Source organism: Rhynchophorus ferrugineus, unplaced genomic scaffold, assembly GCF_030347505.1.
Source record: "Rhynchophorus ferrugineus isolate W39M unplaced genomic scaffold, kcgeb_rfMv2 rfM2, whole genome shotgun sequence".
NCBI classification, from domain to species: Eukaryota; Metazoa; Arthropoda; class Insecta; order Coleoptera; family Curculionidae; genus Rhynchophorus; species Rhynchophorus ferrugineus.
In genome coordinates this window covers 36045820-36070347 of record NW_027472581.1, presented here as the reverse complement: position 1 = coordinate 36070347, position 24528 = coordinate 36045820, and the positions used below count along the sequence as shown (strand labels likewise).

The window sequence follows — 24528 nt, the reverse complement described above, 5'->3', positions numbered from 1 at the left end:
TTTGCATCATCGGTGTCTCTACGACCACGTTTGAAGTCGGCAAATCATCGTTTTATTGTTGTTTTTGATGGAGCGAAGTCCTTATAATACGAAGCAATTGCTTAAAAAGTATTTTTCCCATCAAGAAACAGTGGAAAATAAAACAGGAAATCGTTTTGATCCATTATTTCAAAAATAACAAAAGTAACGTCACTCTTAGCAGAATAGATCACAAACTTATATGAAGAATATCATTTAATATTAACAGCTTTCTTTTGAAGGTTAGTACTAACTGAAAAAGCTGTGAATGCAATAAAACTAACGCCATCTATATGTTAAACCCGGGACTTTTCAGCCAATAGTTTAGTTATTAAACATACTTGTTTTTTGTGGATATTAATACTAATAAGGTAAAATATAAAAACATTATTGTTATCAAATTTGATCTATACGCACATTATAAACTAACATTAGTCTAAAAAATTATGCAAAACGTATTTCTCAAGATTTGAATTTAATTGTTCCCATTTTGCCATTAGAAAATGTTGTCACGTCTTCTCATCAATATCCATTTTCTATTTCATCTCTGAAATTATTTGATTAAACAGTTTTGCACCAAAACCATAAACATAATCTATATTCCTTTTTAAAAACTGATAACGAACCATAATTGTTTTTCCCCTACGTGTTCGGAATTAAATTTTTCGATTCCCTTCTAGATAAAAACCTGTGCTCGATACTAAAGAAGAAATGTAAAGAAATTTTGCTGTTTTCCATTTTCTTTATTTCTTCGCTGAAAATGATTTACATCGTATTTGCATAATGCTTAATTATATATAATATAAAATATTATTACATCGAATGCAATTAGCAGGCATTCGGTAAATAGAAGTAATAAATTAATTCTATACAGGCAATAATATTAAAATATATGTAAAAGTAAATTATAATAAAAATAGTTGAAAAATAAAATATAAATTATTCAATTTGAACTGGAATAATTTATTAAAATCGTTATTTCAAAAACATATTTTATATTATAATACTTTTTGGAAAAATCATATCAACGGAAACCTGCCAACGTATTTTGCATCAGCCACATGATGATGAAAGTGTATTGTTTCTCATTATACTTGCCTTAAAAGCCAGATCCAGAATCCAAATGACGTCAATTGGAAGCAATTGTTATATTTCTGGATATGATTCAAAAGCTATATAGAATCTGATCCATTTCCGAGAACAAAAGATTGTATTGGCTCTGGTGACCGTATCAATGTTGCCTTAGATGTCCTTGACTCGCAGTATGGTAAGTTCTGCGACCTAAATTTGTACATCCATTTGGTAGCATTTTGAAGAACCAAATTCAAATGGAAATAGAAGATTGACTCCTTAGTGTTTCTCTATGCATCTATATATGTCCGCATTTTATTACCTATTCTTATCTCTATCTTTACTCTCTATCATATACTATGATACATATTTTCACTATGAATTTGAAACTGGTTCAGTATGAGTCACTAGGGTTATGTAATATAATTTTACAACAGCGACAAAATTAAATTTCGTTACTTAAATGAATGGAAGATCCTACAATTTGCGTAAACATCAGACAAGAATATCATATAATAATTTTCTAATTTCCTTTTACCCATGCATAATTTAACTCATTTTCAACAAAAATATTATTAAACTTCATTACTGAGTTAACAGACCTCCAACACACCATTAGAAAGACCTTAGTGCTCAAGGTGAACATTCAACTTAAATGTAGCCTAAATCACGAAACAGATATACAAATATAGCAATGTGAAGTCAAGGATTATCATGATGCAAAATAAATACCAAACATCTGCCAATCCAAATTTTTTCGATCAATGGTTCAAAATAATAAGTTGTTGTTGATAACAGTTCTCATTAATACTACTGTTTAATTCGGTTTTAATAAGTCACAAAACGACACTCACCAGTAATAATGCGATATAAAACCAAATTGTTGTTGCTAAATGGCATTTTAAATCAGGTTGCACTCAAATCCTACTTTTCAGATCCTCCCTTCATAGTTTGATGCGGTGATAAGTATTCAGATTTGAAATCCATTTATGCCAGCGCAACACAAGGTAGTGTCCTTGTACCAATATTATAGTTAATTTATAACGGTGATATTTCTAAACGATAGAGTATAACAACGGCTACCCTTGCTGATGATACTGCTTTACCCCCTGCTTTTACAACTAATAATTTGGACAGATATGACTTCAACAGTACAAACGGCTGTCAATAATGTTATTGATAGAACCAAAATAAAATTAAATATAATATATGTTTCATATGTTTTTTTAATATTGAATAGGTAGCTCCCAGTGTTCTTACATATGAATCATTCTAATAGTTTTCACACTCTAAAAATCTAAACATCTGAATGTGACCAATATTTAAAATTTCGCAAAATTCTCATTATAGTAATACTTATAACTCTTAATCTGTACAGTAGGATTCTTTACATTGTATTAATACAAGCCAATTAAAATTGATTGAATCAACAACAAATACAGTTTTAAGCATAATTGCTCGTAAACTTGTTTAAATTCAATAGATTGCCAGTATGTACACTTCCTCTATAATAAGATTAAAATGTAATTACTTCAATTGTTGATGAGCTTGCTGGGGTAGTCTGGTTTATTATATTAAAATTGTTTTAATAAGTAAAAGCAAATACGGAAAAACATCAACAACAACACTCTGTAAAATAAATTATTATTTAATTTCAGTTCTGGTGCATCGCCCTACATACTGTGCTATACAGCTGCTTGATCTCAAATTACTCTTGGATGTTATGCGAAGGAGTTTATCTTCACACAGTTCTGGTATGGGCCTTTATTTCACAGAGTAGTCTGTTAGCTTGGATGATGGTAATTGGATGGGGGATCCCTCTAATTACCACGCTGATCTATGTCCCAGTCCGAGCAAGATTCGGTGAAGGAAATGAGCTGAAAATGTAAGTTTTTGATTTTCTTTATTATTAATACAATGTATTAGATAGGTACCTAATTTTAATCACATACATTTATTAATTTTGAGGAGTTTATTTGGATTAAAATGTCGATTAAAATGTTTATACAGTGTTCAGTATACTGTAACAAAGTATATGACAATATACATAATGCCAAACAATTATATTAATAAATAACATAGACATTTTGTATTTATACATTAGATTATTGTATTAATGCCCCAAAACAATTCACGAGATCGAAATCACTTAAAACATCTGATCCTCATACATCTATTACAGGTTCCTACGACTTTTGATAAATTTAGTTTAGAGATTACAACAAAAAATCTGACAGCCCACTTGTTGTAGCTCACCCTATAGCACTAATAAAGCAACGGAAAGTAACAGAAAATTCCCGATACAGTTTTCTTACTCAGTTTTGGCAGGAAACAGTAAAATAGCAAATATAAACTGACTGAGGCCGACTCTATAATAACAATCAGAAACACACGTCCTGATACGTACAAACCTGATGCTATAAACCTAAACCAGAAACATAAAATAGCGGAAGACCTACAACAAAACGGTATAAGTTACTTCTCGAGAATATAACATTTGCCGCGTAAGTCTAAGGGCAAAAGTACGTCGGACAATAAAATAAGTAAAAATAGCTGCAGCACTCTATACAGGTATCTACAGCCAGTCTAATTACTAATTACTAATAAGCAATTGTTATGTTCCTCATTTTAAAGCTTATAATGGAATTTTTTATCAAATTTTAAACTGTTTTAAATGAAACGAATATAAGATTTAATTAAGAAGACTAAATAGACATAGAATGACACAACAGATAGTTGACAAAATATTGCCAGATTAACTTTTTTTATTGTTTTAAATTAAAATAGTGACGAATTAATACATACAATCAAGAGCAAAAAATAGAAAGAGATTTACAAGTTTCATTAGGAATAAACAAATAAAACAAGCTAATTGAAAATATTATCAATGTCGCACTGAAGAACCTAGGGAATCTGCTAAACAAAATATACTCTATAGATTTGCCATGAAGTACATAGAAAAGTTATTGACTATTCAAATGATACAAATGTAAGTATAGGAAATCAGTTGCCCTATATTGGTGATTTAAAATAGAAAGATGAACAGAAATATGCTGTAGTGGCGGTCAAGCTCCTGTTATTGAGCTATACCTTGAATATTTAAATTATTTTCCTAACCAACAGAATCTGCTCTCAGAAATGTTTTATGTATGATTCGTAAGTATAATGTACGAGTTCAAATGTCATCTATCAGAAAAAATAATAACACATGCAATTAGTATATTCAAATTTTAAATGTGTCTTTATTATTGTTTTGAAGTTAAGGATTTTGTTCATATTTAACATCTGGACTCCACAATTAACTTGTATCTTATAGTCAGCGAAGCGAGCCGGTATCGACTGATTTATCGACTACCCTACTAATTTCATTGTTAAATCCAACTGGTAAGACATATTACCCCTTATTTAAAATTACAGTTCAACAACAATCAAAATGGCATGATATAGCGGTTTTATAAACCAAACTTAACTGTAACATTTGCATTGCCAACTGCTTTCCTACCAAATTTTGTTATATTGCTTAATGATTCTTGAAAAGCGCCCTGTGATTCCCATAACCCTCATTAGTGAAGTAATTTTTGTTGCGTTAATATGAAATTTAAATTGCCGAACCAAAACAAAACATAATAAACGAGTATTGTATACTTTGGAATAGAGCACTTTTGGAACGTATCATTTTAGGCAAGAAATGTAATACTACTAGTAGCATACAAATAAATTAAGTAAAATGGTTTTGTATCTTCGCTCAAACATTGCATCATTATAACAAACATTACATGCCTATATGACCTATGCCAACTGAAAAGCCAAACAGTATATAAGGTAATCACCAGGGTAATGGAAAATATAGTTAAATATAAGCAACAAAATCTTGATTTTACAAACAATACCAATAGATATCAATAGTAGAATACCAATAGTTTTTTGATATATTTTTATAGAACTTCATTTTTTAATAAAAACTTAATCAAAACACATATGTGAAATAAAACAATTTACATAAGAAATTCAAGAAAAATCCAGCATTTATCCAAAATAATTCAATACCTCTCTGTTTAATTTTATCCTAATAAATTAAAGGACGTAAATTAATGTTAGATATAAAAGAACATTGGGAAGCTTATTGGGTGAAATTACATTTTTTATATCCATCCTAAGGAAATGAGACTTTTGTTCCTTATCCATCCCGAAATAATTCAAATTAGTCTTTTTTAAGGTTCTTACTTTTCCGAAGTTGGTCTGATAAGAAATTGATTTTTCTCTGTTTCGAATTTTACATTTATTAATTACTATCTGTTCAGATTTTTGAATTGTGGTTCTTTTCATTTATTTGCTAATAATGCATCTACAATTCAAGTAAAAAATGTGTTTTGCGGATGGAAAATCTTCCAAATCCAAAAAATCCAAATTTGATATAATAGTCATTTCTTTAATTTTAATTACATTCTAAATTTTGGTTTTTGTAAATGGTGGCGTAACAACTAATATATAATATTGTTCATATGTATAATAAATATTAACGCTCATATGTATTATAAATATATTAACTATTGTCCAGTTATGGCAATGCATCATTATTTTCAAAGTTCAGAGCCACCATTTGCTTTTAAAATAGCTGTAATTATTCATTGAATAGTGTCCCAGTAATTTCCATCGAAATTTTGTCTCATTCTTGTACCAAAACATCCGCTAATTACTACAATAATGTTGGAGATGGAAATTTACTCCACACTATCTACTCTAAGACTCCCCATAATAGTTAATTTGAGATTTGGGGATTTGGTGGTCCTCAAAGTTAGACTGAAGCTTTATGGCTGCCTGTATGGTCGCATAATCATATTAGAATTTTACAGTGTTTACCAGCGATATGTTAAACCTTAGTTTCTATAAAAGGTATCAATACACTTTTTGTTGCTATAAACAACAGTTGAAAACATGTATATATTTTCTATTTAAATGAGTGATTAGTATCAACATATTTATAACATCACTTTAATTTAACACAAGCAACATTCATTTTAAACATTTTGTGATTATACACAACGCTTATCGTAATCTTTCTTGATTTACCCCGATACTAAAGCCACTCTTAGATCGAAGGAGACTAAACCAGCAGGAAACCAATTTCTAACCCCAATATCTATCAAGTTCTGGAATTCTGTATTCTGAATTGTCCTCAAATAAGGAACATATTAATTAATTCCGTTTTAGCACTTCTCTGTATTGACCCAGTCAGTTAACTCCCTCTAACCGGCAAATATTTCATTTAATTTTTACGATAAAATTAATTTATAATAAAAAATACAAGAAAAATGTATCGCTCTTTCATTCTTCTTTATTATAACTTAAAACATCCTTAAGCAATACTAACAACATATTTTAAAACCTATAAAACAAAATTAAATGTTCTACACCCAGTGGTAAACATTATTAACTGTATTTTATACTTACTTCTAATGAATCCGGAACTGAGGAGACCTAATTAATTTTCGCTATTTTGACAAAATAAGCGTTCTTTGAGTATGCCTCAATAATTTATACTTAAGCATAATAATTAGTCTTTTTAACAGACCCTGTTTTTTTCATTAAACTGGATAAGCTTGAAAATTAATCTTTCGCGAGATTCTAAAAATGACTATATTAGGACAGATTATTAATTGCTACTTGGTTTCGTCTTTGATATTATATTGGGGATCATATTCGGTTTGGGTTAAATTTAATTTGCTAATAAACAGGAAACTAAAAGGATGTCTAACCGTGATAATTCCTAACAATTACACTTTTTATTGCTATTACGAAAAACATGAAGGTTTCCTCACAATGAACAACGAAGTGAATTTATATCACTGATATTATTCCTGATTCCTTCCTGACTGCTACTGAGTTGTTGAGTTGAGTTGTTACTGACTAAGTTGTCTCTTTAATATATACTCTGGTAATAGTTTTATATTGCGGCCTTTCCATTTTTCCATATTTCGCACCCTGTCCACCTTTATTACTTGTCACTATTTTAACTTTCATAGTATTCTCGTCTCACAATAAGTTATTAGAATTGATTTACATATTATTTTGTACACTTTGATTTCATGTTATGCGATTTATTTCTATATAATTTTATTGATAAATTTACTCTTCATGAGGAAGTCCTCTTATTTCTATATTTATGGAATTGGTGTTTATATATTTCCCCACATTTTATTTAAGATTTTATCTTATTTATATACTATATATATATATATATATATATATATATATATATATATATATATATATATATATATATATATATATACATACATAATGATTAAAATACATTAACGGAATATAATTTATACGGTGCTCTTATTATTTATATGTATCTAAATGTTAAATGTTATTATGTCTATATTTATATGTATACATCTTTACAGTATACCAATGATGCGCATTTTACAATAAGTTTTTGATCTACTTCTGCATAATATACCCTATCACATATTTTAGACCACCTTTCAAATACAATATAAGACTTCGTTAATACTTCGTTATTAAAAAATCTTTTAATCACGTAAATAAACGTACTCTCAATATTTTATATATACATTCTAGCCAAGTTGTTTCACAATAAAATAAACTTATATCTGTTAGGAACAATAGTACATAAAATATTCGAATAGAATAATAGATCCTTAGAGTGACATCAGTTTCAAGATTAATGATAGAAGTTTATGATTGCCACAACGCGTGTCATGTTGACATTTTCGCATGACGTTATACGGATGTTAATTATAAGGTTTCCATTTTACTGTTATAGCTTAAACATCGGCAATACTTTCATACCACAGTAGGTTTTTTAGTGTCCAAGCAGGTCATTATTTATAATTATTGATATTTTGGCACGCCTTTTTATTTTCCTGGAAACCATCTAGTAATTAATTAGATATCAGCTATATAAATAGTTAATTAGATATATAAATTAAAAATAACGTAATATAATCACCCAATGCAATCACCCAAATTATGTTTTAGATTTTTGTATAAATCATTCAACATTTAATCATATGTACTATATTAATAGTTTATATTGGAAGTACAAATTGGTTCGGAATTTTATTTAATTCACAAATAGAAAATGTCTTATGAAATTACGGAACTACGATTTATTCAAATTTTTTTGTATCGAGATGCTACATTTCCCATTTTTCTAATAATATATTGATACTATATCAAAAGACTATTTACCTAAATTACGTTGTTATACACTTCAAAAGGCAATCAAGCTGTCTCATCACAATCCATATCCAAATTAAAGAAGTAAAATAGAAATATCCCGTAAATGAGACTTTCTTAGCTCAAAATTCAAATAAGAGAAAACAATAAATGTAATACTGTCAAAAAATCTCTAATACTTTAAGGTTATATTGTTGCCAGATGTCCAATCTTAGAATATTGAGCTTTACATCAATGAAATTATTGGTTAATCTACAATATATTGATAATATCCCCTTCTTTCGAAAAGTTTTCCTTACACCTAATATATTCATGAAAATATATTGATAATTTCATTGATGGTTTTCAACAAATGTAAAGTTAATTCACCATTAGATAATTTATATTTTTAACCAGCTGACCCGGCAGACTTCGTACAGCCTCAATCGATAAATAAAAGACCTAATAATCCGTAATTAATAAAAAAATGCTCGGTATGAATGAATTTTTATTATTATTTTCGATTAATTACACACGACGTGTCATACTTAAAAAACCTTCCTCCGCACACAGTTATGATATGCTTTGTTAATCAATTTAAAGCTTTCTGAAAAACTATATTTTTTGTTTTGTTTTTTGGTGCGTCAATGAACAAAGATGACGGTTTTCCGAAGCGCGAACAAGCGACCTATAATTATACATGCGCGAAACAGGGAAACTCCAAGTTGATTCCGCAAACTTCGAACGACTGACCTAAAGATTGATTTAAGGTTATCACAAAGGCCTGATGTACTGTAAATTGTAAACGTTTAAAATCGAATGGTAAATCCATTAGAATCATCTATATACGCGGGATCAAGACATCATCTCCTTTGTATTTTCCCTTTATGATTGTTGCGTCAATGACATTATTCATCATCTTCTTCACAGCCACTCTTGTTTCACTACACAGTCGAGGTTGATTAATGTTACGCAACACGATGACAACTGATCCTACTTTTAACTTCAAATTGTGAGGTGGTAATCCAGGCAACTCCAGTGAATTTAGAAACTCCGTGGGATACCTGACTACGTCGTCCTGGTTCATAACGGTGTTCATAATATTTTAAGGAAACCAACTGTCCTGGAAGAAAATTCTGAATGGTCGCATTGAGATCCTCGACAATTTCGAGTCCTCGACTTTTTTCCTCCTGGCAATTTTCTAAATGGACTGCCAAATGGACTACTGTAGGGTGTCTTTCATGGATCGCAAATGAAAAAATATGGCAAATTCCTTCGTCGCTAAGTACATAGCGCCCCACCTGGTACTGTGATATTTCGTCATTTGCATTGGTTACAACTGAAGACGGCCATATCGCTATCTTTGTTAACATATTTACATATGCACTTTATCGACTTCAGGGAGTTACAATAGTGCACATTGATATAGGTCTCAAAAGCTTTGGATAATATTGGCGATTATGGCACGATCCAACGATTTTTTACATCAACATTTTGTTCTATTACCTTCACAACTACCGATCGCCTATTGTCCGAAACTGATCGCTGACGATACAATGGGTATCCATCATTTCCCGGTATGGTTTCAGCAATCAGTTCTCTTGGGTATCACTTGAAACTCTTGCCATCAACTATACAGGATGAGTGGTAGTTGAAAACTCTGCAGGGTCAATGTATCATGTGTTTGGTAACTAGTGCAGGTAGCTAAACTTGTGACTATCTAAATTGTTAACTATCCCAATTTAAACTATTGGTTACTAACGTAAACCGCCCTAAATATACACCGTTCTAATATTAATATTTGTTTTAGTGTGAATTATATTATTGTTAGTTGTTCATCTTTGTTTTACCAGAAATTACAACTCAAAACTATTCAATATTTATATTTTATTACTCTTAACTACTTCCCGACCTATCACAAAAAACGAAATGTGTAGTTAGTTTAAGTTCGCATCTTTATATGTCTGAAGTAAAACCTTTGGATCTAGAATTGTAAACAAAATTCGACTACGGTATTTTATACTTGACGCTGACCTTCAACGCATATAAGAATATATTTTGACGAATTTTACATTACATGCATTTATTTACTAATTTATATATCGTTACTTTTAAAATTCAGTTTCCACTACACAATATTTAACAAAATCATCTAACAGCACGAGAAAATATGCCATCGATTTCGGATTTTTTAAAATTTTATATTACTCTGTTTATAGGGATTCAATAACGAAACTTCTATATAATGCTGTGAACTGTCCTCGGGTTCGTACAATAATTACAATTATGTATATTTGTAAAATTTGATATTATTCAATTATCAATCAAGCAAAAAGACAAGCAATTGACAACTAGAAAAACCTTTAGCGAACTTTTACATCAACATTTTGTTCTATTACCTTCACAACTACCGATCGCCTATTGTCCGAAACTGATCGCTGACGATACAATGGGTATCCATCATTTCCCGGTATGGTTTCAGCAATCAGTTCTCTTGGGTATCGCTTGGAACTCTTGCCGTCAACCATACAGGATAAGTGGTAGTTGAAAACTCCGCAGGGTCCATGTATCATGTGTTTGGTAACTAGTGCAGGCAATTTTGGATCAACTGTGAGAATATGGGCATGAGATTGTCCTGTATAATATGTGTACCGCCAAATGATGTCATCTGGAAACAGATGTTATATTTATGAATATTGGCCAACAAGTGCTTAGAATCATTTCCAATCCCAGAAACTAAAGAGCGTAAAGGATCTGATGTTGCAGCACAAGATAATCCAATAGATTCACTACTGTATTTTAACGCCTTGCCATATTATCAAATTATTTTCATTTCCCCAATTGTTACCGATTTGTCGGCACTATAATCTATTGCCGCATCATAGTGGAATGCAGCTCGTTCCAGAATCACAGGAGCACTGTGTCTGCGGAATCGTTCAATTTCATTATGTCATGCTCGCTGTTGTTGTAGTTGATGTGCACGAACTCGTGGCACTCTAAGCTTATCCACTTCACTGTCACTCTCTAAAGGACGCAATTCTGACATAGCAATACGACTATTTTCTTGATCTGTCTCTCTCTGGTCATCAGTGCGGTTAGCACGTAAGATAGCTCTTCGCACATTTGATTGACTCGGTATCGTAAATTGTAATTAATCAAAGTGAGAAAAGTTATCGCACACTTAGCAGTAAAGTAAATTGTAATTAATCAAAGGGAGAAAAGTACTTAGCAGTAAAGTGTCACTATCACAAAAAATCAACAAAAGAAAGAGCACATAATTTAAAAAGTCACTATCACAAAGGATCATCGATGTTAAGAAAGTTCTCGCGCACGTAGATTGTGCGCTCGACCTCGACATCAAAGAAAAACCAAAATTGTTGTTTTTATTTAATTTCAACACTTTCATATTTATTCACCCTTTAAACCTTCCCTGGAATTTCACAAATAATTCAAAACCAAAATTATCCAAATTGGTCCAGCCGTTCTCGAGTTTTAGCGAAACTACCGAACAAGGATTCATTTTTATATTTAAGACAACAATCATATTGTGAAATACTAAGATTAAAATATTTTCCTAATACTTATTCTATAAAGTCCTTTCACATTGAGAAAAGAAATATGTGAAGTGTCTCGTCCGCTACTTGAGTTATACATGAATTAACAGTTAAAAATTTAACGAAAATATTTTCCGCTTGACTATTGCTGATAAAACAATATTAAATCAAATATTTTTTTTATGTTTCAATGCCTCCTTTTAGCAACTAGGATAATTAGATTGGACCTGTTACTTAACGTCAGCTCCGAACTAGCGAGTGATGAACTTAGAGATCATTCCAGAAGGTATCACGCTGTTATACAACCTGATTACTAGCATGACTGAGATCATTTTCCTTGTCGTATTTTGCACTATTGCCCTAAGAACGATTGCAATTCTAAAGAATTACAAACATAAATTTACGACAATGCTCCAGCAGTATTCGATCCAATGACAATCTCAACAGCAGGAGGACGCTAGTAAACAGGTTGTCTTCTGGGATGATTTCTAAATTGGTCACTCGCCAGTCGGTAGGCCTAATACCGAGGGTCGTAGTTCGAAGCTCACATTAAACTGTAGGTCTACTCCAGATAAACACTCGTTGGTAGAAAGGAGACTTTAAAATGTATATAAAAATTATTATATTATCCTGCGAATAAATAAATAAAAATCACTGAACAATAAAGTATATTGTATTTCACTACCAAATTTATTACACCATCCAGTAGTTACTGAAAAGTTACTGTTTTGCCAATTTTAAACCACACTTTTTAAAAAACATTCTGTAAGTTTTTTGCCAACAGTTAAAAAGTATAATGCGGAGAGAGAAATGGCTAACCCACAAACGAAACCAGGCTTATAAACTATTCAGACTTTCATCAACCGTGCCCAGTTAAAAAAGGCTTTATATTTATAAAACAACGATTTATCTGCAAATTTATTTATATTTTAAAAAAATCCTAGAAATAAAGATATAAGAATTAAAAAAATAATTTCAAAGCATGCGGTTCCGTTCGTCATCTCTCTGACAATGGTTGGATTCCTCACTGATGTAATTAAACAAAAATGTTGCTAAAAAGGCCAAATGTTCTACGTTTATATAGTTTCATAAAGTTGTAAGAGTTTAAAAGTATCTTTACAATGCCACAAATTTCATGCTAATATTGCATCAAATTTACATCATGCACTCTGAACTAGGAAGCAAATAGAAAGCTATTTGTTGCAATATTATTATTAAATAAACGATACATATGCCTTAGAGTGAGTATTTAGTCCATAATAGCCCCTCTTTAATCGAGGGGAATTGAGAACTTTCTTGAAGTGAAATACAAGAATCCGATTAGAAGTTATCTTACAATTATATAAGCGTGCCCAGTATAGATATTTTTATTTAATCTAATATAATCAACATTTTATACTGGGATTCTTCTTGAGGACAGACAAATTATTAACTTGAAGTCCATCCAGGTACTACACCAAAACATGTTTAAAACTCCATCTTCAGGCATCGACGAGTTCCTATAGTTTTGGCCAGTTAATAATTATTTCGATTACGGCCAGATCTATAACAATTGTCATTTCATTAAAGTCGAGGCCTTATATATCAACAAATACTTTAAACTCACAAACACAGTTGTCATTATTGTCATGAAATTATTCCAGTACTAAATAACAAATATGTTTACACCAATTATTTTAACTTTTATTATTATATATTATTATTATAATTTATACCAATATTATAACATTTAATTTATAGTTGTTACTACTGGTAGGTACATCCATGAAATATCAACAAAATGCATAGGAAATTAGATTAATCATCAGTGGTCGTATCTCACGTTGATTTGCTATTTCTCATTGATGTCTATAAACCAGTCAGCCTCTCTCATTCATTATGTTAAAAATAAAGCAGTGCTTGCAACCTTATATCCTCATACCTTAGTTTGATATATATAGTTTGACTGGTTAGTAATAGTAGTTATAGTAATAGTAATAGTAATAGTTTGATACCCAATTACCTAAAGTGCAGCTTCCACAACTAAATGAGATCAATTGTGCTAAAAGGAAGTGACACATATCTCAAAGCACAAACAAAACATTAAAAATTGTGAAGAATTAAAAACAGAGCAAGCTCAAAATGTATATTTTATACAACCGGTAATTTTGTACATTCGTAGATAATATGACAAAAGACAAATTAAAGCAACGCTTTGAAATCAATTTTACGATATTATGTTTGCTAAAAAACAACATAATTACAACATTTTTAAAATTGACAGGTTATATAAATAACAAAAATTAAAAGGCCTATTTTTACCTATTACAGATATCATATGTTGGGTAGTAAATATAAATAGTATATTCGCGGGTATTCAAACAAAACGTTGTGGCACTCTTTTAAAGAAATTTACATTTCTGTTTTTGATTATTGAAGCACTTTTACAGGTTATAATGGACCCTTTAACTTTGCACCAATTGTATTGTAATTTTACTTTGAGTCATAACTATGAATCAGTTATATGGTAATTAAATATTACAACTAATAGATAAATAAGATTATGTATTTCATACATTCAAAAATATAACTTATTATTTTTACCAAATAGAACTTATCTGGACTGCATGTACTACTTAACGTTGACCTCGAACCACGGTTCTCCATATTAATTGGTGAGTAACCAACCTAGAGACCATCCCAGAAGACATCCGGTCTTACTCAGTTTGACAGTTATCAGCTTGATTGGGATAGCTATTTTTTGACTGCCGTCTAGAGACGTTTACCATTACAATTATAAGCATAAAGCAAATCCACACTCTGCGGAACTCGAAGCAATGAGAGGACCGTGTAGCCGCCTTAACCACTGCCGTAGCCGAAACCTATTTATTAATACAATAAAGAATTTACTTATTATTAAAATATAATTTTCGCTAATTTGAAATAACATTCGTTTTAATCTATCTTTTATAAACACGAATTGAAAATGTTGGCCCTTCATATCTCAACCGGAATATTTAAGGCAATGTCTACCCATAAACCTGAAAGCAGAAACAGAAATTTTAATTTCTAGTTCGGTCGGATAGTAGTAACATTAATATTTTTAAATATTTTATAGGCCATATATCTTTACTCTAGGTTTTAATGTTAACTAGTTAGATTAATAATATTTTGAAACATATTTATAATATAAATGTCAGAAACTGAAATACCCTAATTTGAGTATCTGACATGAAACGTTTTTTAATTTAATTATCCCTTCACTTACCCTTTAAAATTTAATACTCTTAAGGGCTTTCAAATCTAATTTTCCTCAAATATGTGTCTTATAATAATAAATATGCTAATATTGTCTGTTAAATTTACATTAATACTGCCCACATTGCGTTTCATGTGATATATATTATTTTTGTACAAAAATGATAATGCTCTTAGTTCTATTACATCCTTTAGGGTACATATAAGTAAGAAAATCGTACAAATCACTACCTCCGCAATTTTCCCTTATCCAGCCGTTATATTTTTGGACCCACTTTATTTTTTCATATAATATGAAATTCTGTTAATTATTCAATATTTCACCCACAATCATGTTCAAGTCACAAACATTTATAACACAGCGTTAACTCATGATGATTTCGTTCATATTAAACTCGCAAATCTACTTTATTATACATTAAAAAAGCTACTTTAATAAGCCTTCTTATATTCTTCTAACTGTTATCAATTCTCATTAACAACAGGATTATTTTTCATTCAAAAAGTCCCATAAATCGACAGAAAATTAGTATTAGAAAAATATATATGTTGAGCTAATATTTCAAGGCTATATTGTCAATTATTACCAATGGCATTTTATATAAGACAATTGCAGCCAATATATAATTCACTACCACATTCTTTTATAGCTATTTTATTTTTTAGCTTGGATTAAAAGCAACTAAAATCTTTTTTATTACCCCATTATCATTAATTAAATTACTATAAATAAATTAAAGTAATTAATAAATTTTAATACATATCTCATTTATTAATATACTTATGAGAGTAAGTTGAGGAAATACGACTGTAATTAAATGTGGTAACATAAAAGGCAACTTCCCATTTAATATATCAAATTAAATCACTATAATATTGCTAATTAGGAAAATTAACATTACCACTGTATACTCACTACGTAATACATTACATATAATACGACCTTTTCTATGACAGAGATGAATACCTACGGATAAATCAAGTTAATATTCCAATTCACCAGGCATGATATGTTTAATTTACAAACCTAAGCCGAGAGGGTCTTAAATTTACTCGCCTAATTATAATACTAATTTTGTTTTTTACTACAGTCAATATTTCTTGTAAATATAATATAAAATTTTGTATTTCAACTGGATAAAGTCGATTAAAACATACTCAACATCGTCAATGTTTTTATCTATAATTTCTCGACGTTCAAATCTGTTACTTCATCCTATAATTCGCTTTGTTTTATATTTTTAATTATTATTTATTCCTATGTATCGTAAATATCAAAAGCCATATCTTATATTATCCAGAACACCTATTTTCAACTACAGTATTTCGTCTTCCTACATTAATTGTTTTGTTAAAATACTATTAAACTTTTTTAATACAATAAAATAACCACTATTTTATTTGTGAAATATAATTATTAGTAAGTATAAGCAACATACAATAAAAAGTCGCTTTTTTGTAGTGTTGGTAATAATCCACTGAAATCGACTATCGACAGTAATTGACTACTTGTTACTATCGACTATTTCAGTCGCTATTTTTGGTTCGACTGTTGTTACTAGTAACTGTTTTTAGTCGACTGTTTTCAGTCGCTATTTTCGGTCCGGCTGATTTTATTACTATTTACTATCAACTGTTTCAGTCGTTTACTTTTAGTTATTATTTCCGATTCTACTAGTTCATTGGACTGATTTTTAACGTTCTGGCCTTCCATCCTAGCCGCGACCTTGAAAGTAATGCTCCGAATTTATGCTTATATATATGTGGTTTTATGTTTTTTTTTTTTGTAGTTTGCATGTGAATAACTATATACTGTAAATTAATATAGCAGCATTTTGGAACGCTAGTTTTCGAGGGCAAAAATATTAAATTGGAAACGATAAATAGTAAGATACTTTTAACTGGCATAACAGGTAATACTTTGGACCGGTATAAGAGGTAATAGTTTTTGATAAACTTTCACGATTTTTGTCCAAGCCTCCTGTTTGTCGAAACTTTTTTACTAAAATATTGAAAACTAAAATTAGGTTCCAAAGGTTTCAGAAATTGCATAGATCCAAAAGATTTGAAGAATTTTTTACAGTAGCATTTGTTAAATTTCTTTTAAAAATATTAATCGCAAAGAGGTGAATAAAGTATATAAAATATTTGTAATAAATACATTTTCTGATAGGAAAACTTTACTTCAATATTCAACATTTTATTTTGTTGGCTATTCAGAAGAGCACCGCAGTTTTAATTTGTTAACGAACGGACTATCTTAACAGAATGTGTTCAGCTTTTAAAGCCCATTGAAATAATGACCACCGAGTTAACTGGTGAAAGATATCCCAACGATGTCTTTAATTATACCGTTAATAAGAGGACTGCAACATTCCATCAAATCCAGGATTTTACCAAGAGAATGGGGAACAAATGACAAAATTGTCGATTAGATGTCATCAATAAAACCTGGCAATTTTAGAAATGAACACGATATGTGGGAAATCCAGATTTTTAGATCCTAGATTTAAAAAAACAGGATTTGGTATTGCAAATAATGCTGAGGCGATACAAAAAGTTATCACAATAGAAGTATCTTCCATTCTAAGTTCAAAAAATACAAATATAGTTCCACAACTCGAAATTCAAGACAAAACTACTGACCAAGAATATATTGACATCTGGAGATATTTTGATAAAAAAATGGATAGAATGGAAGAAGTAATTACTACAAGTACTGCAGCAACTTTACAGATTTAGCAGTATTTGGAAATTCCATTTATTGGGCGTTTAGAAAACCCATTGGATTTTTGGAAAACCCATAAAATGAAACTACCTGAATTATATCAGTTACGCATAAAATATTCCTCTATACCAGCAACCCCTGGGAAGTAGTATTTTCAATATCTGGGCAAATAATTTACGATCGAAGAAATAGCCTCACGGGAGAAAAGTTGAACATGACAATATCCCTGAACAGTAATTTAAAAATATTTCCGTTCAAAAATAAATAAAACTTTTATCTAAAAAGGGTCTGGTAGTTATTGTACGATCATTTTTAGGTTCATCGTGGATTAGACTTTTCAATGATTAGGTATACGTTTACATATTATTTAGTAGTTATGGTTATTGAAAATCTTTAGTTTTTAGGTTTTGTTTAAGTTCTATTGTATTGTCTATATTTATTATGCTATGTTATTTAAAAATAGCAATTAATATATTAAAACACGATAAAACATTTGTGGTGTTATTATTCCATTCCTTTTTACACATCCACAGAAGATGCAGTATAAAAGTAATCCTACTTCCTTTAAAATTATATTATTTATTACATGACAATAGAAATGAGTTTTTTTTCCTTTTCTTTTCTAAACTTATCACGTGAATGAATATATACATCACTGTCTCGCGTATACTACCATTGGAGAATATAAAAACATTTAAAATTAACAGCTCCAAGCATTTATCTCCGTCCTTTCCTATCTCATAATGTAATTACTATTTTCAGTCGCTATTTTTTTGACTATCGACTGTTTCGACTGTTTTGCGACTATAGACTGTTTCGACTGTTTTCAGTCGATAGTTCCCAAGGCTACTTTTTTGTATTGGGAAAAGTATTGGGAGTTGCATACAATTCTAATATTACTTTAGATAATTATAAACCTAACTAGTAGTTTTACATACATACTAAGCTTAAATTTTAACACCCTTTTTAAAATAATGTGTCCTCGAAAGCATATGCGATTAACCATAGTTATATAGAAAAGAAAAACATAGAAGTACATCAAGTTTCATTAATGTTTGAGTTTTTGTGTTACTCTGGTGGTTCGAGTTTTGTTAGAACCATAATATACAAGGACAAGTTGAAAAGATATTATAAATAGTAGACAACAGAAATAAAATGCTCACTTTTCATAGTGACAATAAATGTATCTAGGCGTTTTATAGAAATGTATATTCATATACGAAAATTTTATCATGTGACAGAGTTTAAAAAATAAAAGTATAATAGTAGAGAGCAAACACTTTTAAATTATATTGAACCAATAATAATGTTAAGAATCAGAACTGTCAAAAAATATGCCAAAAAATACAAATAAAAACTTATTATTGTGCTTTTTATAACTGATAACTATTTTCTTAAGTTATTTATTTAGAATAAGTTAGGGGACTTATAAAGACGGAATTATAAATTATAAGGAATAAGGACGGGAATTATTACGGGAAATTGAGAAAAATAAAACAAACTCATGAAAAATTAGTTCATGCCACAAAAGAAGCATTATTAACTTATTCACTACAGTCGAATTTTGACCACTACTCGATCACTAGGAATTACTTTAATAAATAATGTTCTATATCCTATTAATAATTATATGTATTTAAAAGTTAGGACTATGATTATGATATATTATTAAATAGCAGGTGTGACAATAAAACTCTCCATATTATGCCGAATACTAACTAACTTTACATTAGTTGTTAACCGATACTGCACGTCAACAATTCATGTTACTCCAGGTATAAAAATTCAGGGCTAACGGACAATAAAATGTTACATACCTTAGCTGTACATAATCCCTGAATGAAATGAAGTTGCGCTCTTTTAGTATAACTTTAAGATGTTTACACACACTTTGAAATTCGATGCAGCGACGATTCAGAATGTCGATTGGACTGTTTAGGTGAACTAAAAATTGTTTTGCATACTTGACTCAAAATATCGTCAACTGAGTAGATGGTAGCTGGCGGAAGCCGCCTAAAGGACCCTTAATTCATCATTCTGCAAATGTGGTTTGGTAGCCGCAGTGGTTAAGTCGATTGGATGGTTCTACTGAAGCGGTAGCCGCGAGTTCGAACTCCGGCGGGGCATGGTTGTAAACCATGGGACATCCCAGTCACTTTAGTAAACTCACTCGATAAAATTCTAAAGGTCAGGTGAAAGCTGTGAGGTCACACGGTTAATTGAAAGTGCTCAAAGAAGTGATGTACACTCAAGGTTTGAAAAACACCCTCACTTTGGATTCCCGAAACAAATATCTCAGATAGGGATGTAAGGCCTCCAAAGGCTGACTAAAGTTGCAGCGAACTAACATTACTGGAATTTGGATTACCTGGATGGCAATTCAAAGTGAAGGGCCATTAAAAGGGGATTGTAGTAACTCAGTTTCTCAACCATAGAAAGGGTAATTCCATGAATATTAAGGTACAGGCTATACTCAAAAATCATTTATCATCAAATCTATTATTAACTTCAATATTCTTTTATATAGCCGTTCAAAAAGCCGCCTCTTCTTTTCGTAAAATAAATAGTATTATAAAGTAAATTAGTTAAGTTTTATTGTTTTAAATCCCTTCATACTTCGTAACTCATATACCTCCTAGATGAAGAATAAGTTGATGTTTAAATTGAAGAGAGTGAAGTTATGGAATAACGCATTATTTTGAAGTATCGGAGGTTGCATAAAAATGTAATACTTCGTTACATAATCCTATCCCTAACTAACAGTTTTTATGCATATATTAATACGCAAAGTCAAAATTTTGACACTCTTTGTAAGAATAATGTGTCCCTTCATAAAACTCTTTCATATTGCGTAACTGTCGGAAGATACTCTCAACTTGATCTAAAATCAAAGAGGTTATAATACAATTATAAATGATCTATAATACAATTATAAAGCTAATTTGGACCTATGGGGTGCAAATATGGGGTTGCACTAAAAATTTAAATCAGTTAGTCATACAACGCTGTCAAAACAAGGTTCTTCGATTGAATACCAATGCCTATCGCTATGAAACCAATGAAGAACTGCACGATGACCTGGAAATCAAATGGATTTGCGAAGTTGTGCAGGATTTCGCCTCAAAACACGAAAGAAGATTACTAAATCATACAAACGTGGAAGCAATACAACTGCTGGACAGCGCATAGGATGTCAGGAGATTGAAACGAACAAAACCATACGAACTTGTGTGAACATTTAGTATGAAATATTAATGTAAACTATAGCTATAAGTTAATAATTAATAAATAATTATCATTTTATAATTTAGGAATACATACTGATGTATTTTCTCGCACTCGTCTTGCTTGTTAATTAATCCAAGTACATAGGAAAAGTAGCAATAATAATGTCTAAAGTGAAGAGAGTGAGAGTGAGTTGTTGAATGAACTATTAATAATATTTGACATTAATTGTTGATAATAAAAATGTATTATTTTACTATATTTTTACGCCCTTTAATACGATTTTGTTATTAATGGCTGTGTAACTAATGGATTTAGTCATAAACGTCAATGTCTAAACTTACAAGCGTTTAACAAATTATGAGTTTAACGTTAGTCCCGAAAAGTTGTAAATTATATTTACTGTTGCTACAATCCTCTTTTATGTCTTTCCAGGACAAAATTATGTATGTGTGGACCATAAATCATGTAGTTTATTTTTATTTTATACGCAGCTCTGTATAATGGAAAGCGTAATATTAACTACAATGTACTGTAATGTCTTTTAATTAGCGTTACAATTACATTGGCTAATATATGAACAAATGAATCGTAAAAGACATAAAACATTACAACTTAAGTGTAAGTATAAAAATTAGACTTATATATAACTTATTAAAATAGTGATAAATTCTTATTTCAAAAATTTCATCGGGTCACTACTCAAAGATATGCAGCAGAGAAAAAAAATTCTTTAGATTTTAAGATGAGAGACTAAATGAATGAATTTTATAAGAAATTAAAATGCATTACAAATTTGATTTAAAATCATATATCATATCATCAATTTATAGTCAGCGTTCTGGGGAGTGTCTATTTTTCAACCAATATACTGCATTTAGTACTGCAGGATTCTGGATGTCAATCTCTCATTCTCCAAATCGCATTCTATGATCTCGATTCATTTCTTTTTCAGAGTTGTTCGCTGCGTCTTTCACCAACAAGGTTAATTTGTTCACAGAGATCTGGGCGGAGTTTTACCATGTTATCACTAAACAAACATGTTCAAACCATTATAATTTACTTCTATCAAGGCTTTCCTTAATAGTGTCGCAAATGTTATACCTTGAATGAATTACTTTATTTATATTCTTCCCCATTCATACTATTCAATGTAACTTTAATGAACTTGTCCCAAACAATCATTTGCTAATAACATGTATTCGACATTATAACCTCTTTATCGATGAAAATTTTTTAAATGCAAAAACAGTTAATTTTCCGAATTTTCTATCTATTTCTTTCAAAATCTGAAAATTAAAGAGAATACTGTATCACCTTGAACTTCAATTCTAACAATGTATATTTTTCCAAGGTTTTTCCTGTGTTGTATGAGAAAATACATTGCCCGGATGAATACAATTTTTTCTTCAACAAGCCAGTTATTTTCTTAAGAGTTTTATATCCAACTGATCAAAATAGTTATAATAATAATATTAGTTTGTTATTTAATTCATGATCGAAATTATTTTAGTATCGCAAAAATTATACCGGATTCGAACCACTCCTTATTTTCCTCTTGTTATTCAAGTATAATCCATAGTATCAAAGCGACTAAGTTATAGACTATGGCGTCCATTATGTACAAAGCTTTTTAAAATCGCCAACGTCAGTCACACTTCAGAACATTGCTAACACTACCTAAAAAAATTCCTTTGAGCTTTACAGAATCTCCAATTAATCGACAAACCTCCCAAAACCTTATCTATATTACAGTTCCTAGTGTTAAAAAGCTCTTTAGGTGCATTTGATATTGATGATATGTTTATATAACTGTCGGGAAACAGTCGAAAATAGCCGATAGTCAAAAAACTAGCGAGTGAAAATAACAATTACTATTTTCAGTACAATGCATGGTTCGACTGTCTTTTTCTTCAATTCGTGATGTCAGACGAAGATGTACAAATCCTTTCTTGTATAAATTGTGAGAGAGAAAAGGACGGAGATAATTGCTTGGGGCAGTTAATTTTATATATTTATATGTTTTATATTTTCCAACGGTAGTATAAGCAAGACGGAGATGTACAAACACCGTCACGTACTAACTTTAAAAAAGAAAAGGAAAAAAGTTAGTGAATGCTATCAAAATGTAATTTATAATTTAATTTTAAACGCAGTAGAATTACTTTTATATTTTAATGTTCTGTGGATCTGTAAAAAGGAATGAATTTTTTCTATGGAATGGAATAATACCCCACAAATATTTTATCGTATTTTAATGCGTTAATTGCTATTTTAGATAATATATAAATATAGACAATACAATAGAACTTAAACAATTCCTAAAAACTAAAGATGTATAATAACCATAAGTACTAAATAAAAATTAAACATATACCTAATCATTAGAAAACCTAATCCAAGACATAATTAAAAATGATCTGAATGAAATTATGTAAATGCTTTACCTATTATTGAACAGAACATATTTTTTAACAATAATCGAGAGAGGAATCGAAAAATTACCTATTATTGACACAAAAACAGTCAAAATATTTTACTATTTATCATTCACAATTTTAATCTTTTTATCCTATTACATTAACAATCCTGAAAAAAATCGTTCCAAAATGTTGCTATATTAATATACAATATACTGTTATTCACAAGCAAACTAAGAACGTTAAAAATCAGTCGAATGAAACAAGTAGAACCAAAAATAGTAACTAAAAGTATACGATTGAAACAGTCGTTAATATATAGTAACAAAACCAGTCAGGCCGAAAATAGCGACTAAAAACAGTCGACTGAAATGGTCACTGGTAAAAAGTAGTAAAATCAGTCGAACCAAAAATAGCGACTGAAACAGTCGAAAGAGTAGTTAATTACTAAAACAGTCGATAGACAATTTCAGTCGATAGTTCCCAATACTACTTAATATGGTAGCCTGTTACCAGTGCAGAAACTCGACAAATTTTAACAGTTATATAATTAAATTAGAATACTTTTAAAGACAATATTCATGATAACTTTGAAAGATTATTATGGCGCATTGTTTAAATTAATTATAACAGTTATTTAGGTATAGAAATGAAATTTTCACCTGATTGTTAAAAATTGATAAAACTATTCTAAAAAAGAATAACCAGTAGAAATCATTACAACCTCTATGTTTGAACAATTTTATTTGCAAACATTTAAATGCAAGCCTTCAGAAGATTTGCAGAAAATTATTATTAAAAATATCTCGAAGAGAATAATATAATAAAGATTGGTATTGTTCCTGTTTTAAACTAAAATTTTTCGAAAGAATCCTGTACGTTATTTCGCAACGATGAAAAAATACATTTTGCTGCCAGGGATAGCTGATACGAGAATAACTGATGATACATAAATTATTTAGATTTCCATCAACATTGTCTCCGTTAAAGAAGGCTTTTAATGTATACATCTTTTTACTGTAGCAGCTAGTTGAAAAAAGATTTAATTTCAAAAACATCCAATGTAACATTGTTATTTTTTATTTAG

At 30.0% G+C, this 24528-nt stretch overlaps 1 protein-coding gene across 1 annotated transcript in view; it reads left to right on the top strand.

Moving 5' to 3' along the window:
- Dh31-R (Diuretic hormone 31 Receptor) overlaps positions 1-24528 on the top strand; it is a 439521-nt gene that overhangs the window by 323918 nt on the left and 91075 nt on the right. Inside the window, exon 7 of the mRNA XM_076395298.1 lies at positions 2748-2974. Coding sequence (XP_076251413.1) covers positions 2748-2974 — 227 coding nt within the window. The remainder of the gene's footprint in view (positions 1-2747; positions 2975-24528) is intronic.